This window comes from Lepidochelys olivacea, assembly GCF_965140295.1.
Source record: "Lepidochelys olivacea isolate rLepOli2 genome assembly, chromosome: 3".
In the NCBI taxonomy this organism is placed as follows: domain Eukaryota; kingdom Metazoa; phylum Chordata; order Testudines; family Cheloniidae; genus Lepidochelys; species Lepidochelys olivacea.
Window position 1 is genome coordinate 29,710,156 of NC_140413.1, and position 27,093 is coordinate 29,737,248.

At 49.2% G+C, this 27,093-nt stretch overlaps 1 protein-coding gene across 1 annotated transcript; it reads right to left on the reverse strand.

Moving 5' to 3' along the window:
- On the reverse strand, positions 1-27,093 carry SLC66A3 (solute carrier family 66 member 3). Its single transcript, XM_084622353.1, has 7 exons — positions 26,862-27,093; positions 8,052-8,134; positions 7,907-7,976; positions 6,081-6,138; positions 5,105-5,225; positions 3,471-3,512; positions 1-1,610 (listed from the first exon to the last, which is right to left on the reverse strand). The coding sequence occupies exons 1-7, from the start codon at positions 26,999-27,001 to the stop codon at positions 1,522-1,524; spliced, it is 603 nt and encodes a 200-aa protein (XP_084478479.1). The 5' UTR covers positions 27,002-27,093; the 3' UTR covers positions 1-1,521.

Below are 27,093 nucleotides of genomic sequence, written 5' to 3' on the forward strand. Positions count from 1 at the left end.
TTGAAGCATTTACACTAATAAATTAGATCACAATGAGGGTATTATTGGACTAAAGAGTGAAGGTAGAGTTTGAGGAACCTTAGGATGGAGAAGCTGATGCTGGGGCACCTTCAGGGCCACTTCTAGCCATGAGGGGGCATCCCAGGATGAACTGTCTTTTTACACATTAACCTCTCTGTGGCCTAGCCATTACTAGAGGGCAGCTGAACATCCACCAAATGGATGTGGTAGGGGTTAGAGTTGTAGGATTGAAAGATCCCTAAAAGGTTAATAGGTGCACTTTTGCTTTTATCCCAGTAAAGATGGGTTAGACAAAACAGCTGACTTACAGGTGTTTTGTATGATATAAGCTTTTTAATTGGATGAAAGGAGCATTTGATATATTCATTATGGGTGCGGCAAACCTAGCTTGTTCTGTGATACTACAGCTGAATTACAAATTTAGGGCTAGATTTTCAATTGGCTTCCTTCTTTGCAGACTCCATAGGTAGTCAGATATCTAATTACAGATCTGTTTACAAAAAAGACAGAGGAACCTACTAATGAGTTGTGGTCATACAGTTGCAAAAGAAAAATCAAAATAATTTGGAGGTACAAAACTGTGCCTATATAAATGAAGAAAACTGCTGAAAAGATGACCCTTAATCTGAAAAGAACTGGAGTGTTACAAGAACTTCTTCCAGGGGAATTCTGGGCCACTGCACAATTCGTGCAGAATTATCATCGCAGAGCCCCATTGGACCCAGCAGAGCCCAGCTCACAAATAGAAGACACTGCCAGAGGGACAGGGACAGAGCTGGAGGGTTCTTAGCAGTTGCAGTTCCCAGCACACCCTGAAGAAAGGGTGGTGTATGGAGTTTCTTGTACGAGTCTGGAACCTAGCATCAAGCTGTTTCTCCCTCTGGATTGGGGGCCCTGCGACTGGACTCCGGGGAGAGATGTACAGGTGTCTGGCCCTGTGGCTCAGCTCTGGATGGGGGAGGGGGCAGAGAAACAGAAACGGGGTTGTTACAGGGGTTTCTTTAACTCTCTACTCCCAGGGGAATCTTTTTTGTCAGCTGTATTGGTACAGACATAGTTGCTGACAGGTATTTTGAAATAAATTACCAAAAAAATTGAACCCAACATGATTATATCGGGTTATTTTAACAAAATATGCAGAATTTGAAAATATTGTGCACATAACTTAAATTTTTGGTGCAAAATTCCCCCAAGAGTAAGAAAACCAAGGAATCTACATAGTACAAAATATGAAGAAAAAAAATTGCAGAGAAAATGTCAGGTACCACTGAAACCTGTCTTAAATGACCAATAAAATTTTCTTCTAATAAAATATGCTTCATTAAGTAGTATTAATTGTAATAAAACATAGGCAACATTGTAGTTAATGTTTTAAGGGATAAGATGAGGCAGGTGGCATACAGAAGGCTGCCTGGACATGGAGATCTCTTGTTCAGGTTTCACTGTATTTTTTTGGTCCAAACTGTTTGATATATGTTGAAGCTGGGGAGAAGCTGTCATCTAATCAGTCTTTTCAGTCTTCCTGTAATGCAGTATTGTGGCTGTGACCCATATGTTAAGAACCAGCATGATTATGAAACGGACTAGAACTAAGAAGGAGAAAAACATTCAATTAATAAAATGTTATAAGCATGAATGCTAACATTACCTGCTGCCGTTTCCACAGGATACAATAACTTGTGCACAAAGTTTTACTAGTGTACATTCTGAACAGTTCACCTTCCACAACTCCTTAATGGACTGCCTCAAAATACTGTGTTAAGGAACCCATATGTCAGACATCAAAAATTCTGAAAATAATTTCCAGATTCATTTTTTGTTTGAGGGGGGGGAAAATGAACTAGGCAGATGTATTCTCACCTGATGAATAGTGATTTGTTAAGTAATACCCAGAACTATTTAAAAAATAAATACATCTAGATTCCTTAATGTAAATCTGCTTCTTTGAATCACTTTGACATTAAAAATGAACTTGCCATGTATGGCAAGTTCAATAAATCTGGTTTAAATTCACACAATACCTGTTTTTCCATCACCTGCATCTTACAGGAGTATATAAACATATGTAATGTTCTATTTAAATTACTCTGTCTACTAAGTTCAGGCTTGTGAGGTGGTTTGTTTTTTCTAACAGTAAACATTTATTGGTAATTGCTAGAGTTTAATATGCAAAAATCTGACACAAACTTGAAAGAAACAATGAGATTTGCTCAGTGTATTTTTTTTAGGCAAGGCTACAAAATTTATTTGAAAAATCAAAGAAGCAGTTTCTCTGTTCACCTGACACTACACGTGTCTTTATCCCATTTGTTCCATTTTAGGAAGTAAATAATATACTGAAATATACAAAAACAAACTTTTCTAAGAGCTGGTGATATTTATAAATACACTATGCTGCATAACCACTAGACATGGAGTAACCAAGAACAATGAAGGGGAAAATAGTGTGAGCTCTCAACCCTCAAACTGTTGACAGGCCACATTTGTGTTTAAAGTCCAAATGTCACTGCTCCCATCTGTTTTTCATTGTGCTACATTTTGATGCAGTTTATGGGTACTAATGTCCTTTTAAAATTTACTCTCTGTAGTACAATGGAGCAGTTTTCTTTAGCTCATCTGATAAAACATCAAAAATACTGACTTATTTCCATTGTCTAAAACTGCTTTCTGCCACGTGAAAATTTAGCCATTTTCCACTAAAAATGACATTTTTGATTGTACTAGTTTGAGCAGTTGAAATGCCAAAAATAGGCAGGGTCACTTTCTCAAATGCACTGTATTTTGTCTGTCCCCCCTCCTCCCCCCACCCCAAGTAAATGGCTGATTTTAAACATCCCTTAGTTTTATAATGAATTTATTCTCTCTCTCTTACTTCACTGCACTTGTTGGTGACAGCATCACAGCAATCTACGTTACTTTCGGCCAAATGTAAGTTTCATTATTCATGTACTTCCTTCACATTTTAAACTAGTACAAATAATTTCAATATGTTTACAGTTCTTGAATAGAGGTGGTGTTTTCTTTTTAACTACACAAGTCTACCAGTGAGAGAGAAGCAGCTGTTTTTGACATCTTATCCATTTGGGAAAAGTCACTACTGAATTACCATGTGTTCCAACAGAAAGAGGGGGTTTTGTTTTTACTTTATGCAAGCCTTTCCATAATTAAGCAAAATTTTTAATCTATTTTTCTCTAAGAGTAGAGCTGCCTTTTAAACTGCCAACATTCCCTATGATGAACACAAATAGATTTTTCTTCCCATAGTCTTCCCCATGGGTGTTAAACGCCTCGCCATAATAATAGCCCTGTGCTGTTTTCTCAGCAGTAATCCAGTTCCCTTGCTGGAATAAGCCACTCAGCTACATAGTTTATTCTATTGAGAACTGGATGCTGTTCTCTTTGGATAGCGAGGCAGTGAAGAAATGAAGGCAATTTCATATATTACTCACCCATAAGATCATTTGTGGTCATTAAAGTTGTAACTATTCTTGCTGTAAATTAAAGGAATTGTCATTAGTATGCCAGAGAGGATCTGCTGATGCATCCAACTACTAAAAACAATGAAACTTCTGCTTTGCAGTTGAGAAAAATCAAGCAAAAAAAAAAAACACACACCACACACACCCAACCCATACAAATATCCACATCTTAAATGTAACCTCCGCTTATTGTAGCCTCAAAAATGAAGTCCCAACCATGAGCTCGCTTTCTTTCAAGAGTTCATTTGAAAGTAATAAAACAAAATGCTGATAGAGCTGGAACTTTCCTAAATTTTCAAATGGAAAAATTTTACCACCAGGTAAGCCGTGGCAAAAGCTTATTGCTTCTTACTTCCATATTTACCATTTTCTTCTCTCTTTTGGTGGCTGATCTCAGTCTGTCAGATGGCTATGAGTTTCTATATCAAATTGCCAGTTAAAAACTATAGCAAAATTTCACCAGTTTACTGTATTGGGGAATTTATATAAGCCCATATATCTCACTTATGCTATACACAAGAATAATTCCTTTCACTGCAGGAATTTGAGTGAAATTCCATGGGCCTGTATAATGCTTGAGGTCAGACTAGATGAACATAATGGTCCCTTCTGGCCTTAATCTCTGGATCAAGATCATGTCTCACAATGCGAGTGATCTGACACTATCCCTATTATAAAACATTTTAGTAATTTAAAAAGAAATTGTGTAAAGATCAGAAGCTAAGACATAATTGCACAAGACATTTCTAACTAACAGTTGTAGCAGGCCCTTTTGTATGAACTGCTACCAGGAGTTGGCAAGGATAACTAACCTATACACCAGAACCCTATACAAGTTATTGCCTGGATTTAGGAACATGCTTAAGTTCATTCCTTTCATGACATGACTTAATGTTTAGCAAATGTTTCTAAAAGTTTTCCTGAATTAGTGCTACGTCTTTAAAATTATTGCTGGAAAATGGCTTGAGATCCTTTCATTTGATCCTTTAAGACAGGAGAGCTTTTTTTCTAATGAAATACAGAATTATGTATAAATCATTTATTTAAATGAAGAAAAATATGATTTTTGGCTCTGATTATATGGCTCCATATTATGTTTGATCAGTGATGTTCCAATATTGTCAATTGTCTGGTATTATAGTAATTAACTAATGGAAAGTCCTAGGATGTTAAGTTGTGAGGACAAAATAGGAAGACAGTTGCAATGCACATCAGAGCTGCAAATTTTGTTATTTTTCTAGCCTGGATTTTCATTATTTTTTTAAAAAATAAAGGACAGACCCTTTCTGCATAAAAGTAACAGATGAAATATCATGCATAAAAAAAATCCTGCTCTCAAAGAAAAACATTCAAATATGGTCAAATTATTAAACTTAGGGCAATGTCCTGAACAGGCTGAAGTCAATGGCAAAACTCCCATTGGCTTCGACAGGGTCAGGATTTCACCCTTTCTTTTAGACAATAATACAGAAAGCTACCCTGGGGAAGATTCAGATTTACTATGGGTTTGACAAGGCCTCTTGCTGTAGATACATTAGGAACAGTAATGGCTTTGGGGTGGTCGCTTTATTATACAAAACCCAATGCTTTTGCATGTTGCTTACTTGCACATGTGTATGCAGACATACTCCAGGTCAGGGCGCTCACTTGTCCAGAATCTCTTGTCTGCCACAGATACCGCAGCTGAGCAAATTTACTTGCTGCACTGATTAACGTACACAAATTCTGCAGAAAAGGATACCAAAACAAAACAAAAAAAACCCTGTTTCTAGTTCGAATAAAGTATTTAGCGTAGGCCTAAAATGTATGCTTTGCCATTTTTTTAAAAGTAGAAATACTTTTGACATTTAAAAAAGTTCCTTCATTGGTTGCATCCCAAATGTTACAGAATCTTACTAAGAAACTATGAAACAAAGTGAAACTGACCAGAAACCAATTGGCCTAGTTTTGTGGTACAGGCTCTAAGAGAAATCTAAAACATGAACTGTAACAATTACAGCAGTTGGTGACTGTATTAATAGAGATGAGAGACAAATCAGTACTTGAAAACTGCTCATTAACAGCTCAGAAGAGTTCATTTTCAGAACACCTTCTAGAATAAGTTATAAAATACAGTGAAACCCCATTTACCCTCTAAGTGGAACCAGGGCCAGGTCAGATACAGATAATCAGGAGAATGGGCAAAGAGCTTTCTATCCTTTTTTTTTTTTTTAAAAAGATGCAGAGTTGCTTTTAAACTAGCTGACCCCTCTGGGAAAAGCATCTTATCTGCTTACAAAATACACAAACCCTTATTTCTTGCAAACAATGTTTTGTTCATTTATTAACAGGAAAACCAATGAGAGTTTTTAACAAGCTGTCAGCCTGAGCCCTGCCACCCGGGCTAAAGCGTCAATTTCCCATATTCCCCTGTGTGCACTGGTAGGTTTGGTTAATATAGAGAGCCGGATAAAGGCGGCTCAGATAAAGAGGATTCTACTGTTATAAAAAGTGATTAAAATGGTTTTTCACTGATAAATGGAGCTATGAAAGGGATGACATCTATATGGGGACACTTTCAACTTAAGAGTTACTACTTACCATGGCCAGGTCTATTATCCATTTCTGCAGAGTTAGAAAGTACCATCCTCCCACAAATCTTCCCTTGGGTTAAGTTTCATAATGCTCATAGTTATGTGGGCACCTGAACACTTAAAAATCTGTAGGTCAGGATATTAGTTATGTTTTCCTAATCTCACTGAAAATACTCTTGCTGAAACGGTTTCTATAGAGAAAATGTGTTGTAACCTTGTTTTACTCAAAACAGTTTTAATCAGATTAACACTGGTCCCAGGATGGCTCTAGAAGTAAGTAGAGGTATGAAACATATCACCACTTTACTAGCAATCACTGTACCTCCCAGAGGCTACTACAACAGGCTAATACGCCTGTAGCAGGGTCCTGGGGACAACAGACCAGTCCTCATACACTCCCCTTCCCTGGGGGATGTTGGAACTGAGGGCTGGACTTTCACCAAGGCCTTGTCTACTCTAGGAAAGTGACTGGAATAGCTATTTAAGAATAAACTAGTCTTTAATAGCAATTGTAGAACAGCTGTGTGTGTGGACATTACTCTGGAATAAAAGTCACTCTATGCTGGAATAATTACTTCCATCACAAACCTGGAACTTTGATTCTGCAAACATTTAGGCACATACTTAACTTTAAACACATTGGTAGGCCTGCTGAAATCAATCGGGCTATTCATGTGAATAAAGTCACATACCTGGTTAAGGTTCAGGACCATAATTCTGAATATTTTTAGAGCAGTTTTGTAAACTGCAAATAAGATGTTCTATCAGTAGCAGCATTTTAACAACCCACTGCGTTGTAATTTATTTATTACAAATTTTAATCTAATGCGGCAATAGCACAAGTCTGCAGGCAGTGGCAAAGTGAAATTAACAATACTGTTTTACTGCTGCTATTCAAAACCCTAGGAGTAGTAGTGAAATTGTCAAGAATAATGTCCATCCTTAAAGCAGCAGCAAGTGGCAGCACTGGTTACCCAAGTATGAAGAGGAGCCAAACAACAGAAGATGGGAGGTGCAGGGTAGCAGAAACCCACCCACCCACTGCCCTGCAGGAGCCAGGAGACTCTGAGGGAGAAGTACTACAGAGCATCCCCAACAGCAGCAGCCAGAAGATTTGGAGCTCTTGGCATGGAAGATAATAAAAACCCAGGACCCAACAACCTCTCTTTCTGCCCTCCAGGAAATAGAGGGGGTGGAGTTTCACATTTAACACATACCTGCAGGTTGAAGCTGTTAGGAAAGATGGAGCCCCAAAACAGAGCCCAAAGACAGTATGCTGGTGTAAATCCCAGCCCTCTCCCCTTCAGCAGCAGCAGGAATGGCAGGGTGGTCACTTTCTCAGCAGTCACTACCCCAGATGTTGCTGGTGGTTCCCTCACCCGCCTTTTTCACATTATCTCTGGTTGGTGTCTGATAAATTTATCAAGCCCCGCTCCAAAGCATCCAGTGCCAAATGGAAACCCAAAGCTGTATATCTTTTCAACGGAGCATCTAAAAAAGTCACTGTGTGTATGAGCCACAGTTGATGTAATTGTGTAAAAGAGTTACAAGAAGCTTCATATTTTCCATTGTGCATATCTGACACAAATGTAAATTATGAATTACTCCCATTCCTCCTCAGTTGTGGGTCCAGTAAAATCAGTTACTGACATAGGGTTTGCTGTATACAGGGTTTTATTGGGATCTAAGAAAGTTGCATGCAAATACGAAATGCACATTAAAAGGTGGCTGAATATGGTTTTCACTGGTACTAGGAGATAAAATGCTCAGTCTTCTGTCAAAGAGCTGCCAGAAGTGCTGTGTAAATGGAAATGAGTAGATGTCAAAGGATACATGACTATGTAAGGCAAAGCTTGCTTCATGTTGCCACTGTAATGCAGAACAAAGAGCAGGAGAATGACATCTGAAAGAAAAGATCAGTCATTACAGATAGGAAATCAGGGAAAAGGTAAAATATAAAACAAGAAAAAAGTATTACCTTGTGCAATTAGGATGGGGTATTCCAGGTAAGTCTCTAGGGGGTAACTGTAGTAACTCTGGTACCTTAGAAACACAAGGAAGCTAAAGAGAAAATAATTTAACAGTTTGTTTGCGCACAGAGACTATAATAATATAGGTTCATTGACAATTTCATTTTAAAAACCTGTCTGTTGTGGGAGTGCCTAAACACCACAAGCGGAATCCAGCTCCCATTGTGCAAACTGTACATTCAGGAAGACAAAGTCCTAGACCTGAAGATCTTGCAGTCTGTTTCAATATATATATGTTGTGACAAAGTTCCTCCTCTACCTTGGTGGGTCTTGCGCTTATTGGCGGATTTGCTCGCCTTGGAGCTTCACAGCAGCCCTCAGTTTGGCCGTTTTTGTGAACCCACAGTCCAGGTTAACTCCTCCTGTGTCTGACCAGGAGTTGGGAGGAACCCGGGCCCACCCTCTACTCCGGGTTCCAGCCCAGGGCCCTGTGGAATGCAGCTCTCTAGAGTGCCTCTTGTAACAGCTGCGTGACAGCTACAACTCCCTGAGCTACTTCCCCATAGCCTCCTCCCAACCCCTTCTTTATCCTCACCACAGGACCTTCCTCCTGGTGTCTGATAATGCTTGTACACCTCAGGTCTCCAACAATCTGCGCTCTCAGCTCCTAGTACCTCTTGCTCCCAGCTCCTCAAATGCACAAACTGAAGTGAGCTCCTTTTTAAACCCAGGTGCCCTGATTAGCCTGCCTTAATTGATTCTAGCAGCTTCTTGATTGGCTCCAGGTGTTCTAATCAGCCTGTCTTGTCTCCAGAAGGTTCCTGATTGTTTCGAAACCTTCCTTGTTACCTTACCCAGGGAAAAGGGACCTACTTAGCCTGCTCTTCTGCTGCTGCCCTCTGGCCTGGGCTTTCCTTGCTTTTTGCCCCTGCTTTCAGCTCCCCCCCCCCGCCCCCGCCCGGGCCAGACGCTCTCCTCCCTTTCTTTTCCTTTGTTGTTTTTTTTTCTTTTTCCGTTGTTGCCAGAGTGCCGGCCGGCTGTTAGCCACCCCCCACCCACCCTTGGATGCTGCTGCCGCTCCAGCTGAACCCCCTCCCCCCCCCGCCCGAGAAAGGCGGTCCTGCCAGCCCACTTCCCTGGAGGGGGAGAGTGGAAGGACCCAACCCCCAGACCCAGCTGCTTGCTGTTTGTCTGCGGACTGTCTCTGGTTGAAAGGAATCTTATCACTTGCTCTGGCATTTCTGGAGTGCAAAAAAGAAAACCTGGAACAGACAGAGAAACAGCCATCTACCAGAGGAACACCACCCAGGGAACTTACAAATCGCCGTGGAGGGGGCCCAAGACTGAGTAACTTTCGAACTGTGCTCTTGTGTGGGGGGAGGCCTTGACTGTGTCGTAACTGTGTTTGTAGGGACACAGGGGGTGTGGCACGGAGCTGCCCCCCCGATCCATCTGTGTCCTCCCAACCCCCACACTACCATCTTCACAACTGCCTCCTCCATCGTCATTGCTGGCTGTTTAACATCTGCCTCTGGACTTAGCTGCTCACCCTGATTCCACCATGTGGGCCAGAAGCACCAGCCAACCAAACAGGACTCTCTGGACAAGTGTACAGTGGTTCATGTGCCCCCCCCCCGAACTGCCCATCCCACAGCCTGTCCCTTTTTACCTGACCCCAACTCCTGTTAATCACCTGCCACCGCCCCCACTGGAGCATCAGCAATGGACGGCACCGGGGTGACCTCTGCCACGGCCATGCCCACCATCTCCCCAGACTCTAGGGGAGTCCCCAGCCGGCGGGAAAAGCCAGGGCAAGAAGAAGGGGAAGGGCCCCGCTAAAACCACCAGGCCCTCCGTGGCAGGGGCTACCCACACTGCTGCGGCCCCGCCACTGACCACGGCGTCCCTCCCCGCTGCCCCCTTCACCAGCTCTGCGGGTGTCCCTCCCTTACCCCCCATGATGTATGCTTGGGCGGCAGCAGCCCCCCCCCCCCGCCACCTCGTCATCTCTCCTGCCCACTGCTTCTGCCACCATCAACAGCGGCCGGGGCCCCTTCCCCATCATGACAAGGAAGCATGGTGTCCAATGCCTCCTGGTGCCCGCCTCGCCCCACATGGAGACCTACGTGCGGGCGTTGGCGAGGGTGGTGGGGCCCTCGGCCATTGTGGCGGCCTCCAAAATGTATGGGAAGGTCGTCTTCTTTTCAGCATCGGAGGCTGCCGCCCAGGAGGCGGTGGAGAGGGGCCTGGCAGTGGGGGGGGGTGTTTGTCCCCCTAGAGCTGCTAGAGGACCTGGGCGTCTGCCTGGTCCTGACCTCTGTCCCTCCTTTTCTCCCCAATGCTGCCCTGTTACCTGCCCTTTCCACGCTGGGGAAACCTGTTTCTGTCATCAGCCCTCTCCCGCTGGGCTGCAAGGACCCCACCCTCCGTCACATCTTTTCCTTCCGCCGGCAAGTGCAGCTTCTACTGCCGTCGGTGGCGCATGCGGAGAGGTGCTCGAGGGGTCCTTCCTAGTCCCCCACGGTGGAAGCTCGGTGCTACCTCTGCTGGGCGTCAGGGCATGTCCCGAGGGACTGCCTGTTAGCCCAGCAAGGAGGGGCATCTGGGATCCCCGAGACCCGGTAGGACATCGGCCCCGTCATTGCCGACGCCCCTGGCCGCTCGATACCCGAACCCACCCCCCCGTCCTCTTCGGACCACCACTTCTCCTGCTCAGGCCCAAGGGGCACCTCCCCTACAACGCCCAGCCGAGCGGGAGAGACCCGCCCTCTCCGCTGACCATCTGGCGGGGCCTATGGAGGAGGGTGTGGCAGAGATACCACCAGGCATGGGAGAGAGCCTGCCCCAGGGAGAATCCTCCCTCCCTTATGCTGCCCCACCTTCCCCCCCCACCCCAAGTCCCTGAGCCATCGCCTTTACCCCCTGACACAACCCCTGCTAACCAGCCCCCAGATGAGGCCATAGAGGGCTGGGCCCTAGTCCAGGGGAAGCGAGGCAAGCGGAAGGCTCGAGCTCCGCCTCATCTACCCGAGGCGCAGGCCCCCCGGAAGACCAGGAAGGGGGTCACTGATGCCGAACCTTCCGCTCTGCCCACGAGTGCGTCACATCCACCGGCGTCAGCCGGGAAAGACGTGGTAGCACCAGAAGATAGTGTCTCCCCTCCACGGGAGACCCTCCCCTCCGAGACCCTCGAGGAAGCCCCTTCTGTCATGACACTACCCGACGCCCCCGTGAACCCTGAGGCAACAGTTGTGGCGAGTGCCAGCGGGGAGAACCCCGGGGCGACGGAAAGTGTCCTCTCCTCCATCTTCGAGGAGATCGAGGCCCTAGATCTGACCCCGGTCGCCCAGGGGGAGGACGACCTTTTGTCAGCAAACCTCGATTTGGGTGACCTCACTCCACCCCTCTTTTCCCCATGCTCCCCCCCCCCAACTGCTGCTTCTGCTCCCACCTCCGAGGAGCCCCTGGACTCCTCCATTGACCCGGCCGCTGATGGCGCCCCGCTGACGACCACCGAGCCTGCTCAGGTGACAGCCGGCGCCACGCGGCCGGGACACGAGTCGCCAGGGGCACCCCCGTTGGTGCAGAGCAATCGATTTCCTTCCCGGGCGGGGTCCCAACAGAAGATAATCCACCTCCTGATGCTGTGGCCGCTAAATCCACCATAGAGCCCGCGCCCAGTATCACTGAGAGCTCCCTCCCCACCCCCTTAACCCTCGAGTCTGATCGGGAGGCGCCACCATCCAGCTGCTTGCCTCCCGAAACCTAGAATCTCGCCCCTGCCCCTATCCAATTTACCTCCTGCAATGTTATTGCTGCCACTGGGGCTGTCTCCTTCCCTTTCCCAACTGATGACCCCCAGGGAGCAGCCTTTGTGTTCTCCTGCCCAGACCCATTAGGAGCTGCTATCTTCCCTCCACCGTCCCCTATCGCCCCAGAGCTTGAGGCGGGCCTAGAAGCTCCAGCCCATCAGGCACCCCGTCGGGGGTCCGCACCCTGCTTGTCCGTTTTAGTGGACCATGGGGCTGCACCAAGGGCCCCACCAGGGAACAACCGGAAAACTGTAACCCCACCCCCCCATGAGCTGCGAGGAGAGCTGCGGAAGTTTTTAGAGGATGTCCGTGGCTCCTGCAACAAGGTACAGCTTGCTCTCCAGCGATGGGGGGATTTTTTTCAAATCCTTCGGGCCACAAGGGCCCTCATGGGGGAAGGTAAAGGGATGGGGAAGCAGGATGCCACGGCCTACTGGCGGGTCCGCGTCTTCCGTGACCAATTACTCACCTACGGAATGGGTCAAGGACTGTTGCGCGGCCCGCTGGGGGATGCGAGCGTCCCTGCCAGTGAGGATCCCCCCTGGCCCTCCCCATGACACCTCTCACCATCGCAACGTTGAACACCCGGGGTTGTAGGGTGGCTCTCTGCAGGTCCCAGGTACTCCCCTTCCTTCGGGAGGGAGGTTACTCTGTGATTTTCCTGCAGGAGACCCATACGGATCCGACTGCCGAAGACAGTTGGGGGCTGGAGTGGGGGGACAGGGTCTACTTTAGCCATTCCACGATTCGGCAGGCTGGAGTGGTGACCCTGTTCTCCCCCGACCTACGGCCTGAGGTGCTAGGGGTCGCCGAGACAGTGCCGGGTCGCCTGCTGCATCTCCGGGTCCGTATAGAGGGGCTCGTGGTTAACCTCGTTAACGTCTATGCCCCGACACCAGGCCCGGAGTGGCTGCAATTTTATCAGCAGGCATCCGCCTTCCTCAGCACCTTAGATTCTCACGAGTGCCTGGTCCTGGGAGGGAATTTTACTACCACCCTCTAGGGGCGAGACCGCTCGGGGACCGAGCAGAGCCTGGCCGCCGCGGACACCCTCCAGGAGATAGTTGAACATCACTCCCTAGTGGACATCTGGCGTGACCACCTCCCGGATGACACTTCCACGTTTACCTTTGTCCGGATGGAAGCCCATCGGTCGAGCCACTCCCGGTTGGACCGCATTTATTTATCACGCTTCCATCTCTCACAAGCCCATTCCTCCAGCATGCGGCTGGCCCCATTTTCTGACCATTACCTAGCCACCGTGACAGCCTCCCTCTGCACGGAGAGGCCGGGGCTGGCCTATTGGCATTTTAACAGCCTGTTGGAGGATGAAGGCTTCGTGACATCCTTCCAGGAATTCTGGCTGGCCTGGCGAGGGCAGCGGCGTGCCTTTCCCTTGGCGCAGCGATGGTGGGACCTGGGGAAGGTGCGCGCCCGGCTTTTCTGCCGTGACTACACCCGGGGCACCAGCCAATGGAGAAATGCGGCGATAGAGCAGTTGGAATGGGAGGTCTTAGAGCTGGAGAGGCGTTTGGCCACCAGCCCCGAAGACCCGCTCCTCTGCAGAGCGTGCCAGGAGAAGCGGGAGGCGCTCCAGGCCCTCAAGGACCATCGGGCCCGGGGCGCCTTTGTTTGATCCCGCATCCGCCTCCTTCGGGAGATGGATCGCGGCTCCCGCTTCTTCTATGCCCTGGAGAAAACGAGGGGGGCTAAGAAACACGTCACCTGCCTTCTAGCGGAAGACGGCACCCCCCTCACGGATCCGGAGGAGATGTGTGGGAGGGCCCGTGACTTCTACGCAAACCTTTTCTCCCCGGATCCGACCGATCCTGGCGCTTGCGGGGTGCTCTGGGAGGAACTCCCCACGGTCAGCGTGGGCGACCGAGACCGACTAGAGCTGCCTCTCACCCTGGCCGAGTTCTTGGAAGCCCTCCGTCGCATGCCCACCAATAAATCTCCGGGCATGGACGGGCTGACCGTGGAGTTTTACCGCGCGTTTTGGGACATCCTCGGCCCAGACCTAGTCACCGTCTGGGCTGAGTCCTTGCAGAGTGGGGTCCTCCCTCTGTCGTGCAGGCGAGCGGTGCTCGCCTTGCTGCCGAAGAAGGGGGACCTCCGCGATTTATGAAACTGGCGTCCCGTCTCACTCCTTAGCACGGATTACAAAATCGTAGCGAAAGCAATCTCGCTGCGGCTAGGGTCCGTGATGGCGGATGTGATCCACCCAGACCAGACCTATACTGTCCCGGGTCGCAGCATTTTTGACAACCTATTTCTAGTCCGAGACCTTTTGGAACTCGGGCGGAGAGACGGTCTGTCACTCGCCCTCCTGTCCCTAGATCAGGAGAAGGCGTTCAATAGGGTGGACCATGGGTACCCTCCTGAGCACTCTGCAGGCATTTGGCTTCGGACCCGAGTGTGTGGGTTTTCTCCGGGTGCTGTACACTTCTGCAGAGTGTCTGGTTAAGCTCAACTGGACCCTGACCGAACCGGTCAGCTTCGGGCGAGGAGTACGGCAGGGGTGCCCCCTCTCGGGCCAACTGTACACTCTGGCGATCGAGCCCTTCCTCTGTCTCCTCTGCAGGAGGTTGAAAGGGTTGGTGCTGCGGGAGCTGGAGCTGCAGCTGGTCCTGTTGGCGTATGCAGATGACGTGCTCCTCATGATCCAGGACCCTGGCAACTTGACGCGGGTGGAGGCTTGCCAGGCCATCTATTCGGCAGCCTCCTCCACCCGGGTCAACTGGGTCAAGAGCTCTGGCTTGGCGGTAGGAGACTGGCGGCAGGTGGGCTCCCTCCCACCCGCACTTCAGACCATCCGGTGGAGCGCGGGTCTGCTGCTCTACCTCGGCGTTTATCTTTCTACCACGCATCCCTCTCCGCCGGAAAACTGGGAAAATTTAGAGGGCGGGGTGATAGAGCAGCTCTGGAAATGGACGGGATTACTCCGATATCTCTCCCTCCGAGGGAGAGCGCTGGTGCTTAATTAACTTGTCCTGTCCATGCTCTGGTACCAGCTCAACACTCTGGTCCTGGCCCCAGGTTTCCTGACCGACCTCCGGACATCGATTCTGGGTTTTTTTGGTCAGGAACGCACTGAGCCCCTGTCGGGGTTCTTCATCTACCCCTGAAGGAAGGAGGACAGGGCCTGAAGTGTCTACACAATCAGGTCCGTGTCTTCCGCCTCCAGGCCCTACAGAGGCTCCTCTATGGTGCAGGCAGTTCGGCGTGGAGCACACTGGCGCACGCCATCCTGCGCTGCATCCGAGGGCTCCAATATGACCAGCAGCTCTTTTATCTCCGTCCGGGAGGTCTTCAGCAAGACCTCTCCGGGCTGCCGGTCTTCTACCAGGACCTCCTCCGGACTTGGAAACTGTTTTTAATGACCAGGTCTGTGGCGGCCGCCGAGGGGGTAGATCTCCTCGCGGAGCCCCTTCTACACAACCCCCAGCTCTGTGTGCAGGTGGTGGAGTCCTTCTCGGTACACCAGAGCTGAATCCTGGCAGAAGTCACGAGAGTCGGAGACCTCCTGGACTACGACCAGGGAGACTGGCTGGATCCCCTGACACTCGCCCGGCGCATGGGGCTCTCCAGACCTTGCCCCCCCAGCGCGTACTTCAGGAGGCGAAGGCCGCTTTGCCACCCGCTGCTCGAGCTTACCTCGACCGGGTCCTGCTCAAGGGCATGCCCTGCCCACCCTCTATCCTAGGCCCGCCAGACCTTTTAATTGGACCCCTGTCCCGCAGACCCAATCAACCCCCTCACCCCTTCACTGCAAGCCGGCTGCATGAACTGCAGCCGGTACGCTTCCAAACCGCGCCAAGGAAACATCTATACACGCTCATGCTCCACACCCTTCACGCCCTCACCCTAGTGTCACGCCCTGACACAAAGTGGCGAGACCTTCTGCCACCTTTGGAGGGTGAGCAGCCCCGGTGGGCCAGCCTATAGTCCACCTTGGTTCCGAGGCCCATCGGGGATATCAGTTGGCGGCTCCTTCATGGAGCTGTGAGCACAGGCACATACTTGGCGCAGTTCACCCCCGTCCCAGATACTTGTCCCTTTTGTGGAGTGAGGGAAACCCTGGCGCACATATATTTGGAGTGTGCCAGGCTGCAGCCCCTGTTCCAGCTCCTCACAAATCTCCTATTATGTTTTTGGTTGCATTTTTCCCCTCACCTTTTTATTTATGCACTCCCCATCTGTGGCCTCACAAAGTCGCGGGATCTCCTAGTTAACCTCCTCCTGGCCTTGGCTAAAATGGCCACCTATAAAACCAGAGAGAGGAGGTTGGCCGATGGAGTTTCCTTTGACTGTGGGGCCGTTTTCCGATCCTCTGTCCGTTCACGTATCCGGGTGAAGTTCCTCTGGGCAGCGTCCACCGACTCCCTTGATGCTTTAGAGGAGCGGTGGGCGCTGTCTGAGGTTCTCTGCTCGGTGTCCCCATCCGGGTCCCTTTGTTTGACCCTTTGATTGGGGGAGAGAGTAAAGGACCCCAGCCCCAGCCATTGCTGCTGCGGACACCATCTAGGAGGGGTCCTTTCACACGTGGGTGCACGTGCACCCCCCCACCCCGATTGTCCACCCTCCCACCCCGCTTGTCCACCCCACAGCCTGCCCCTCTTGTTGGGTGCTTTCAGAGGAGGGAATTGTTGGTGACACTTGGGCGTGGCGCCAGGTAACTCAAGGGGGTGGAAGACCACGAGAGTCGAGGAAGCCCCCTCGCTCTGGGCCACCAGGTAACTCGGAAGGGTGGAAGACCACGAGAGTCGAGGAAGCCTCCCGCTCTGGGCCCAGGCAAGCTTGAACACTTCCCTCCCCTGAAGCTAATGCGAAAACAATTGTGATTGGTTGCTGTGTTACACATTGCATATGCTGCTGTTTTTACTTTGTAAGTGTGTTATGCAAATAAAAAAAACATCTTTTGCTTCAAAAAAAAATTACTCTCCTGTAGCCATCTGGCCCGACCCTGTCACATATCCCCCCCTCTGCTCAACACTACGGGGTTGGGAAACTTGGGACATCAGGCAGTGTACTCGTGACAAGCCATCTGCATTGCCGTGGTGGCTTCCAGCCCAGTGTTGTATGGTGAATTGGAAAGGTTGTAGGGACAGAAACCATCTGGTCACCCTTGCATTCCAGTGTTTTTGAGGTACTAGGATCTGCTGTACCTTCTGCCCCTGTACTGGAGCAACCCGGTATAAAAGAGATTCTTCTTCGTTATGAAGTAGGATCCTGGTCCCTGGGTTTTCCCTTCCACGGGGACCCCATCTATTTTGGTCACCTCCTTCCTAATGCTGTCGTACCTTGGGTCTTTGGCCTGATCCCGTCCAAAATTTCCTCTCCCGGGGCTAATCTGCCCAAGATCTCGGGGGCCAGTCTCTGTTGCCTCTACTGGTTCAGAGGCGTTAGGGTCAGACTCGGGTGCTTCTCCCTCCTGGGTGGCCTCCTTTTCAGCTGCTCGGGTCTGCCTACCTACGAGAGCGACCTCTGGCTTTGGGCCAGTATTCGGGTTCCCAAGGCCTTAGCTGCCCTTCTTTCCCTTTTCGTCTTTCTATGCTGTCTGGGAATGGAGAACAAATCTGGGGCTATTTCAGAGAAGGCTGAGAGTTGACAGTCTACTGTGGATGCCTCACTACTTTCAGGGCTTCCCCCTTTCTCCAATTCCCCTACTGGGAGTAATTCTTCAAACCCTGGGAAGTCCCTCCCTATGAGCACCGGGTACGGGAGTTTAGGGACTACACCTGCTGCTACCTCAGTAGTGTTCCCCTGAATCTCGATTTTTACTGGGATGGTGGGGTAATAACCAACTGTCCCATGGACGCATGTTATCGCCGTACGCTTAGCCCACAGCAGCTGACTACGCTTCACGAGCTTCCCCGAGACAAGCGTGATAGCACTCCCCGAATCGACCAGTGCTGTGGTCTCTACCCCATTTAGCTTCACTGGTCTGGTGTACATATGTGGGGTTAGTGAGACCCCCCCCACAAGGTGGATTAGGGAGCACGGGTCTGCCCAGTTCCCTGGGTTAAACTAGCAGCACCAAGCCCTAGAACGCAGGTGACTGGGCCACCAGGAGAGCCCAGGTAGAAAAAGAGAGGGGCTGAAGGCCCACCAGAAGCCACAAAGAGTTGGAGCACTGAGAGGGAAGAGGCACCCAATGAGGGGAGAAATATAATTGACCATGTGTTGCACATGCAAGAACGGATAGCCCGGGTCACCCCTAATGTACGGGAACATTTGGAAAAGGCACAGGAGGCCCAGCGAACCCATTACAATCGCCAGGCTAAAGTCCGACAGTTCCAACCAGGGGATCAGGTGATGGTGTTGGTACCCATGGCAGAAAGCAAGCTTTTGGCCCAATGGCAGGGGCCCTATCAGGTGGTTGAACCCGTGGGGGAAGTAACCTACAAGGTGTGGCAGCCAGGACGCCGGAAACAAGAACAAATTTATCACATTAACCTCTTAAAGCCTTGGCACCAACGAGAGGCGTGTGTAGTGGCCCAAGAGACCCCGATCCAGGGAAATAACATGCAGGAGCAGATCAGGATATCCACTGATCTGACACCAAACCAGAATGCTGTATTAAGTCTGGCCCATAGTCATCTTTTTGGAGAGCATTTGGGGGTAGAAAAGACCTACTTAACCTGAGGCTAATATATCTGCCTTCTGTTACTCTCCTGTAGCCATCCGGGCCGACCCTGTCACAACGTGAACTGACAAGCTGTACAGATTGGCCATCACTTCCACACAAAGGTCTCAGTGATAGTGTCTGAAAGGTTTAGTTCAAACAACTGCTATTTACAAGAGAAGGAAAAGAAGCTTTCAGGTCTTTAAACCCCAATCATAACCTATGAGAAATCTTCTTTGACCTGCCTTGGGAATAATTCTGATTTCTCAATTTATTATAATAATCCTACCTATGATGTTCCAAATTAAAAATGAGGTAATAAAATTGTTTTAAAACGCTGAATAATTGCAGAATCCTAGTACCTTGAAGTGGAAAATACCTACTAAACCATCCAGAGCCTCCCACTGTGGGTGCAGGATTGTGCATTTCATTTCCTAGTGGATCTTTACTAGTGTGGTGAAAAATCTAGTTTTAAATGTCCCAAGCAATAGTGCTTCTACGACTTCCCTTGTGAGACTACGCCATACCATAACAGATCTTTGTCAGAAAGCTTTCCCTGACACCAGGTTAAACTTTCACAAAAAATATCATATTAACCCCCTGGCATCCTGTAAAAATTTAAGCTCTGGCCCACCCAGAAGAAACCAAATGCCATAGGCAAGGAGTCCACATGTAGAATTAAGAGGAACTGTAGGACAGAGCTCCAGCTTAAATACCTACTGGTCTCAAATGTAGCAGTGTGTACACTAGTGCAACTTTCTGGAGTATTTGTGTCCTATCTTCTTGCATGATATGGCACTCAGAGAGTCTGGTCTACAGAGAGGCCTCACATATAGCTAGAGCAGCATATCTCAAACTGGGGTCTGCGGACCCCTGGGGGTCTGCAAGTGTACTCCAGGGGGTCCGTGGGCCCTGCTGATCAACTCTTCCCCCTCCCTCCCTCAACTCTTCCCTGTCTCCCAGCGCCTTCTGCATGCCGGGGGGGAACAGCTGTTCCATGGCATGGAGGAGGCGCTGAGAGACAGAGGGAGGAGCAGGGACGGGACGTGCTCAGGAGGGGACGGAATCGTGGCCAGAGCTGCCGGCCCCACTCATCAACTCCTCCCCCTCCCTCTCAGTGCCTCCTGAATGCCACAGAACAGCTGTTCCCCAGTTTGCAGGAGGTGCAGGGATGGGGCATACTTGTGGGAGGGGGCAGAATCATCTCCAGGGCCCGCCAGCCCCGCTGATCAACTCCTCCCCCTCCCTTCCAGTGCCTCCTGCATGCCACGGAACAGCTATTCAGTGGTGTGCAGGAGGTGCTGGGAAGGAAGGGGAGGGAAAAGGAGGTGGAGTGGGGGTGAGAAGAAGTAGGCCCTTGGGATAGGGATGGAATGGGGGCAGGGTCTGGGATTGAGGGGTGGGGTTGGGGGTCTGCAAAAATTTTGAAATCAATCTGGGCTTGGGTTACTAAAGTTTGAGAACTGCTAAGTATTCTAGTGCTGAGGTGAGTTCTGTACAACTGGAGTCAAGGTAATTAAATCAGGTGACTTTGCAGGTGGAAGGACACAAGGAACAGTGCCAATGAACTTTCAAAATAAAAAACTCTTTAAAACATTCCCAAAATAATTTTCCTGTAAAACACATGGAAGGAGCAATGTTGTGGTGGTACGTGGTATAAAATGTATTGGCATTTGTTTGAACTCACTTGCACGTGTGGCTTAAGCCCAGGCCCATCCCAAATGTTGTCCATTAAACCTTAATACCACACAACATCAGAAAGAAAAGGAGTACTTGTGGCACCTTAGAGACTAACCAATTTATTTGAGCATGAGCTTTCGTGAGTTACAGCTCACTTCATCGGATGCATACCATGGAAACTGCAGAAGACATTATATACACACAGAGACCATGAAACAATACCTCCTCCCACCCCACTGTCCTGCTGGTAATAGCTTATCTAAAGTGATCATCAAGTTGGGCCATTTCCAGCACAAATCCAGGTTTTCTCACCCTCCGCGCCCCCCCCCCCCACAAACTCACTCTCCTGCTGGTAATAGCCCATCCAAAGTGACAACTCTCTTCACAATGTGTATGATAATCAAGGTGGGCCATTTCCTGCACAAATCCAGGTTCTCTCACTCCCTCGTCCCCCTCCAAAAACCACACACACAAACTCACTCTCCTGCTGGTAATAGCTCATCCAAACTGACCACTCTCCAAGTTTAAATCCAAGTTTAACAGAACGGTGGGGGGGGGGCATGGTAGGAAAAAACAAGGGGAAATAGGCTACCTTGCATAATGACTTAGCCACTCCCAATCTCTATTTAAGCCTAAATTAATAGTATCCAATTTGCAAATGAATTCCAATTCAGCAGTTTCTCGCTGGAGTCTGGATTTGAAGTTTTTTTGTTTTAAGATAGCGACCTTCATGTCTGTGATTGCGTGACCAGAGAGATTGAAGTGTTCTCCGACTGGTTTATGAACGTTATAATTCTTGACATCTGATTTGTGTCCATTTATTCTTTTACGTAGAGACTGTCCAGTCTGACCAATGCAAACGGCAGAGGGGCATCGCCGGCACACGACGGCACACATCACACTGGTGGATGTGCAGGCGAACGAGCCCCCGACAGTGTGGCCGATGTCACCAGGCCCTGCGATGGTGTCTCCCGAACAGACACTTCGCAGCCCTTGAGGAATTCCACCATGATTTCAACAATTTCCATCCCACCATCGACCTCAGCCTGGTCCAGTCCACACAAGAGATCCACTTCCTGGACACTACAGTGCTAATAAACAATGGTCACATAAACACCACCCTATACCGGAGGCCTGCTGACCGCTGTTCCTGCCTGCATGCCTCCGGCTTTCACCCTGGCCGCACCGCACGGTCCATCGTCTGCAGCCGGGCTCTGCGATGCAGCCGCGTTTGCTCCGGCCCCTCAGGCGGAGACAGGCACCTGCAAGATCTCTGTCAAGCTTTCTTGCAACTGCAGTGCCCACCTGCGGAGGTGAAGAGGCAGGTTGGTGGAGCCAGAGGAGTTCCCGGAGGTCGCCTACTGCAGGACAGGCCTAGCAAAGGAAGTGGCAGAGCGCCACTGGCCGTCACCTTCTGCCCCCAACTGGGACCCCTTCAACGCATTGTTGGGGATCTGCGGCCTGTCCTGGGGGATGGCCCAGCACTCTCGCGGGTCTTGGGGGGCGGGCCGGTCCTTGCCTGCGGACGGCCCCGCGGCCTGAAGTGGATGCTCACCGGCAACCACGTGCCACACGGCAGGGCCACTGGCCCAGGAACTTATCCTTGCAGCGGGGCCCGTTGCCAGCTGTGCCCACGTGTCTGTTCGGGGGACACCATCGCAGGGCCTGGTGACATCGGCCACACTGTCGGGGGCTCGTTCGCCTGCACATCCACCAGTGTGATGTGTGCCGTCGTGTGCCGGCGATGCCCCTCTGCCGTTTGCATTGGTCAGACTGGACAGTCTCTACGTAAAAGAATAAATGGACACAAATCAGATGTCAAGAATTATAACGTTCATAAACCAGTCGGAGAACACTTCAATCTCTCTGGTCACGCAATCACAGACATGGAAGGTCGCTATCTTAAAACAAAAAAACTTCAAATCCAGACTCCAGCGAGAAACTGCTGAATTGGAATTCATTTGCAAATTGGATACTATTAATTTAGGCTTAAATAGAGATTGGGAGTGGCTAAGTCATTATGCAAGGTAGCCTATTTCCCCTTGTTTTTTCCTACACCCCCACCCCCCCAAGACGTTCTGGTTAAACTTGGGTTTAAACTTGGAGAGTGGTCAGTTTGGATGAGCTATTGCCAGCAGGAGAGCGAGTTTGTGTGTGTGTGTGTCCATCCCCGGGAAGGGGGCGGGGGGGGGGGGGTGAGAAAGCCTGGATTTGTGCAGGAAATGGCCCACCTTGATTATCATACACATTGTAGGGAGAGTTGTCACTTTGGATGGGCTATTACCAGCAGGAGAGTGAGTTTGTGGGGGGGGGGGGGCGGAGGGTGAGAAAACCTGGATTTGTGCTGGAAATGGCCCAACTTGATGATCACTTTAGATAAGCTATTACCAGCAGGACAGTGGGGTGGGAGGAGGTATTGTTTCATGGTCTCTGTGTGTATATAATGTCTTCTGCAGTTTCCACGGTATGCATCCGATGAAGTGAGCTGTAACTCACGAAAGCTCATGCTCAAATAAATTGGTTAGTCTCTAAGGTGCCACAAGTACTCCTTTTCTTTTTGTGAATACAGACTAACACGGCTGTTACTCTGAAACACAACATCAGGTATTCCTTGTATGCATCAACAAAGTCTTAAATTTTGACACCACCTTCTCATTGGTATTGACACCTCTAATACAAGGTTCTATTCTGAAAAGTAACGTTGTAAGATGGCATTGTGTAGCTCTGTGTGTGTTTCTGACTTGCTGATCATATCTGCTCAGTTCACAAATAAATGATATTTTGTAACTGCCAGTACTGCTTACTCACCCAGGGCTTGATAGATAGGCTATTTCCATATAATTCACGCATAAGTAATAATTCTGTAGGTCAAACAATCTCTCAGTCATATGCTAGGAGAAGGAAGTGAGGGGACAGGGAGGTGGAATGGGGCAGGGGTCCTGGGGGTGGGGGGCAGTCAGGAAGGAGGGGGGGTTGGATGGGGCGGCGGGAGGTCCAGGGCCGGTCAGGGGACCGGGAGCAGGGGGGCTGGATGGGGCAGGGGTGCCCGGGGGGCCATCAGGGAAGGAGGGGGTGTTGGATGTGGCAGGAGTCCCAGGAGGGCCATCAGGGGGCGAGAAGCAGGGGGATCAGATAGTGGTCAGGGGCCGGGCCACGCCTGACTGTTTGGGGTGGCACAGCCTCCCCTAACCGGCTCTCCATACAATTTCAGAAACCCGATGCAGCCCTCAGGCCAAAAATTTTGCCCACCCCTGGTGTAGCATAAAGTCAACAAGGACTGTGCAAGTGCATAAAGTTCCATGTGTACTTACATCTTTGCAAAACTGGGCCACAGTCAGCAGCTACGACCCTGAACAGACCAAGATGTGTGAAGAGAAAAGATGCCATTTTTACATAAAGAAAAGGAGTACTTGTGGCACCTTAGAGACTAACCAATTTATTTGAGCATAAGTTGTTGTGATGCTCAATGCTCAATCGTGATGCATCCGATGAAGTGAGCTGTAGCTCACGAAAGCTTATGCTCAAATAAATGTGTTAGTCTCTAAGGTGCCACAAGTACTCCTTTTCTTTTTGGGTTCATTTAGTTATAGTTGGGTTCATTTAGTTAATCAACTGCAAGGTAGGATACAATACCACTGTCAGTTCTAAAAGTGTGCATTGTACAAACCAGTGTTTTGAATATTTGAAATGTGGTACTCCAGTTAGTTTCTTTTTATTCAACATATTTAAAATTGGGTTTTAGTTTTTTAATTATATTTTGTTTTAATAGCTGCAACTGCATAATACTTTGCATTCCCTCAGCTCCTTCTATATAACTCTTTAAAAGGATGCTTTACAAACTTCTTGAGCATGCTCCTGTGAGGTAGGTAAGGAATTTTATCCCCGATCTAGATGAGAAAACTGAGGAGAGAAATTAGGTTGCAAAAAAGCTACAGATGAAGCCAAGGGGAAAGCAATGAACTGAACTGTGGTCTCGTGTCTTAATAACTGCACCATCCTTCCATTCAAGCCTACACTTGCTGGTAAATATTGTACTGAATGCTGTCTTTATAATTTACATCCAAATAACAGTTATTGTATTATGGGATTCTCAGCTAGACACTTAGAGACAGATGCTGCAAATTGGTGCTATCTAAGACACACAAAGTGGCCAGTTCAGGAGACAATTGAGGCCACAGTGTGGACAGGTCTAAACTGCTAAGGAGGCAAATAATGTCCTTTATTATTTGTGGTGCAACTGCAGCTGGGGCTGATGCCTCACATAAGAGAGAGACAGATCCTGCCACAAGGAATTCACAATCCAGAGTTCAGACACCACAGAAATAGAATAGGGTGCAGTGGGCAGAGTCACATATAAAATCAGCTTTTTAAGACCCCAGTTTAAGAGATGCTGAGCACTCAAGCCCTACTCCGAACTTTTATAATAGTAATAAATTAGCTTATTGTAGGCTTCATAGCAGAAGGGTGATTGGATTGAAGGTGGAGGCTTGGTTCAGAGGTTTATGTAGGTTGCAGTTTACCAATGACTTTACTCTCAAACATAATCGAAAAGTTGTGACTCCAGTTCAGCAGATTTAAACATCAGTGCATCTGCTCCTTCTATATAAAGCATTGCCAATAAAGCGCAGCACCACCTGTCTGACTGAGTCTGTCAGCTTAGGAATCATTATTACTTCTTGCAAGTGCTTGTGATGAGAATAGCACCAGAGCAGTTGCGTGCACTTTACAAAGTTGAGCAAACTTATTGCAAAAATGGAGCATACAATTCTCTGCTTCTTATTTGTATGACAGTAGCACCTAGAGGTGCCAGTCAGGATTGGGGGCCTCATTGTGCTGTGTAAACACAAATCAAAAAGACAGTTTCTGCTCCAAAGAATTTACAGTCTAAATTAAGACAGGATGCACCAGCTGCCAAGAAAGATAATTGAGTGGGTGGGGGGTAGTGGATGAAGCTGACAACAGTAGGAAGGTCAAGTTACACAGACTAACTCCATAAATAAATAGGTTTTCAAGTCAAGGCTTTTTAAAATAAGCCTTGATTGGTTACCATTCCCTGGGGATTTGTGGCATTACCAGGAGTTCAAAACTACTGCCCCTGAGCGCTAACTGTTGACTAACGTTTAAGGTAAGTCATATGAGCCTGGGCCAAAATGGGTTTACTTTTAAGCACACATCTACAGGATCTCTTTGTTAGAGAAAATAGGGTATTTCATAAGAGGGTAATTGTAAGGATTTTTAATTTAAAACAGCATTCCATTTCCAATTGAAGTCAGGCAAGCTTAGCGTAGCCAGCCCCCTGGGCTGGGGCCTGCTTTAAGAATGAAACCAAGGTAAAGGATTATCCCATTTCACTTAAAACATGCTTTCTGGGGAATGGAAACTGTCATAAGTATAAAGGGAAGGGTAACCACCTTTCTGTATACAGTGTTATAAAATCCCTCCTGGCCAGAGCAACATCCTGTTACCTGTAAAGGGTTAAGAAGCTTAGCTAACCTGGCTGGCACCTGACCCAAAGGACCAATAAGGGAACAAGATACTTTCAAATCTTGGGGGGGGGGGGACGGGGAAGGCTTTAGTTTGTGCTCTTTGTTTATGTGTTTGTTCTCTCTTGGGACTGAGAGAGCCAGACAGAAATCCATCTTCTCCAACCCATCCTAATCCAAGTCTCCAATATTGCAACCAGCATAGGTAAACCGGGAAAGGCGGATTAGTTTATCTTTTGTTTTATGTGACTATTCCTGGTGTTAAGAGGGATATTTATTCCTGTTTTCTGTAACTTTAAGGTTTTGCCCAGAAGGGGATCCTCTATGTTTTGAATCTAAATACCCTATAAAGTATTTTCTATTCTGATTTTACAGAGGTGATTCTTTTACCTTTTCTTTAATTAAAATTCTTCTTGTAAGAACCTGATTGATTTTTCATTGTTCTGAAGATCCAGGGTTTGGGTCTGTGTTCACCTGTACAACTTGGTGAGGATTGTTATCAAGCCTTCCCCAGGAAAGGGGGTGTAGGACTTGGGGCGAGGTTTTGGGGGAAGACATCTCCAAGTGGGCTCTTTCCCTGTTCTTTGTTTAAATCGCTTGGTGGTGGCAGCGTACTGTTTAAGGTCAACACAAAAAGTTTCTACCTTGGTGAAGTTTTTAACCTAAGCTGGTAAGAATAAGCTTAAGGGGTCTTTCAGGTCCCCACATCTGTACCCTAGAGTTCAGAGTGGGGGAGGAACCTTGACAGAAACTTATAAAACATTTGCTGAAAGTACATGAGGTACCAGCCTGTTCTGTTGGACTAAAGCCCAGGCCTGGAAGCCAAGGTCTCCCCGCTGCGCTGATACTGGTGGTGGTGAAGATGCAGCGCGGGGAATTCCCGGCTGGCTGCCCAGGGGGGCTGGGAAGTTGCTGCACGTTGAAGCTGGCGGGAGCTTTGCAAGTTCTCGGTGGGCTACAGGGAGACGCCGCCTTTTCCATAAGGATTCAGGAGCGGGGCGCGCGTCCCTCCTTCCACTCACAGTCAGGACCCGCCCTCAGCAAACTTCAGCCGGGGGAACAACTCGTCCTCAGCCCTGGGCTCGCGTGTGAAGCCGGCCGGGCCCACGGAGAGCGGGTAAAGCGGGGCGAGCTCCCCGTGCCAAGAAGTCCCGCGGCCCCAGGCCGGGAGCAAAGGCAAGGCCTGGCCACGGCCCCCCTGCCCCGGTCTCTTACCCGCTCAGCTCCAGCACCAGGCTCTCCAGGCTGACGCCGCGCGCGGAGCGGGCCGCCAGCACGGCCGCCAGCTGCGGCAGCTTGATCACCGTGCACACGAGCAGCGTGCTCCAGTGGGCCGCGGCCAGCAGCGCCTCCATGGCGCCGCGCTCTGGCCGGGGGCGCCTCCCTTCCCTTCCCTTCCCTTCCGCTGGCAGGCGCCGCGGGGCCAGCCCGAGCCCAGCTGGGGCGG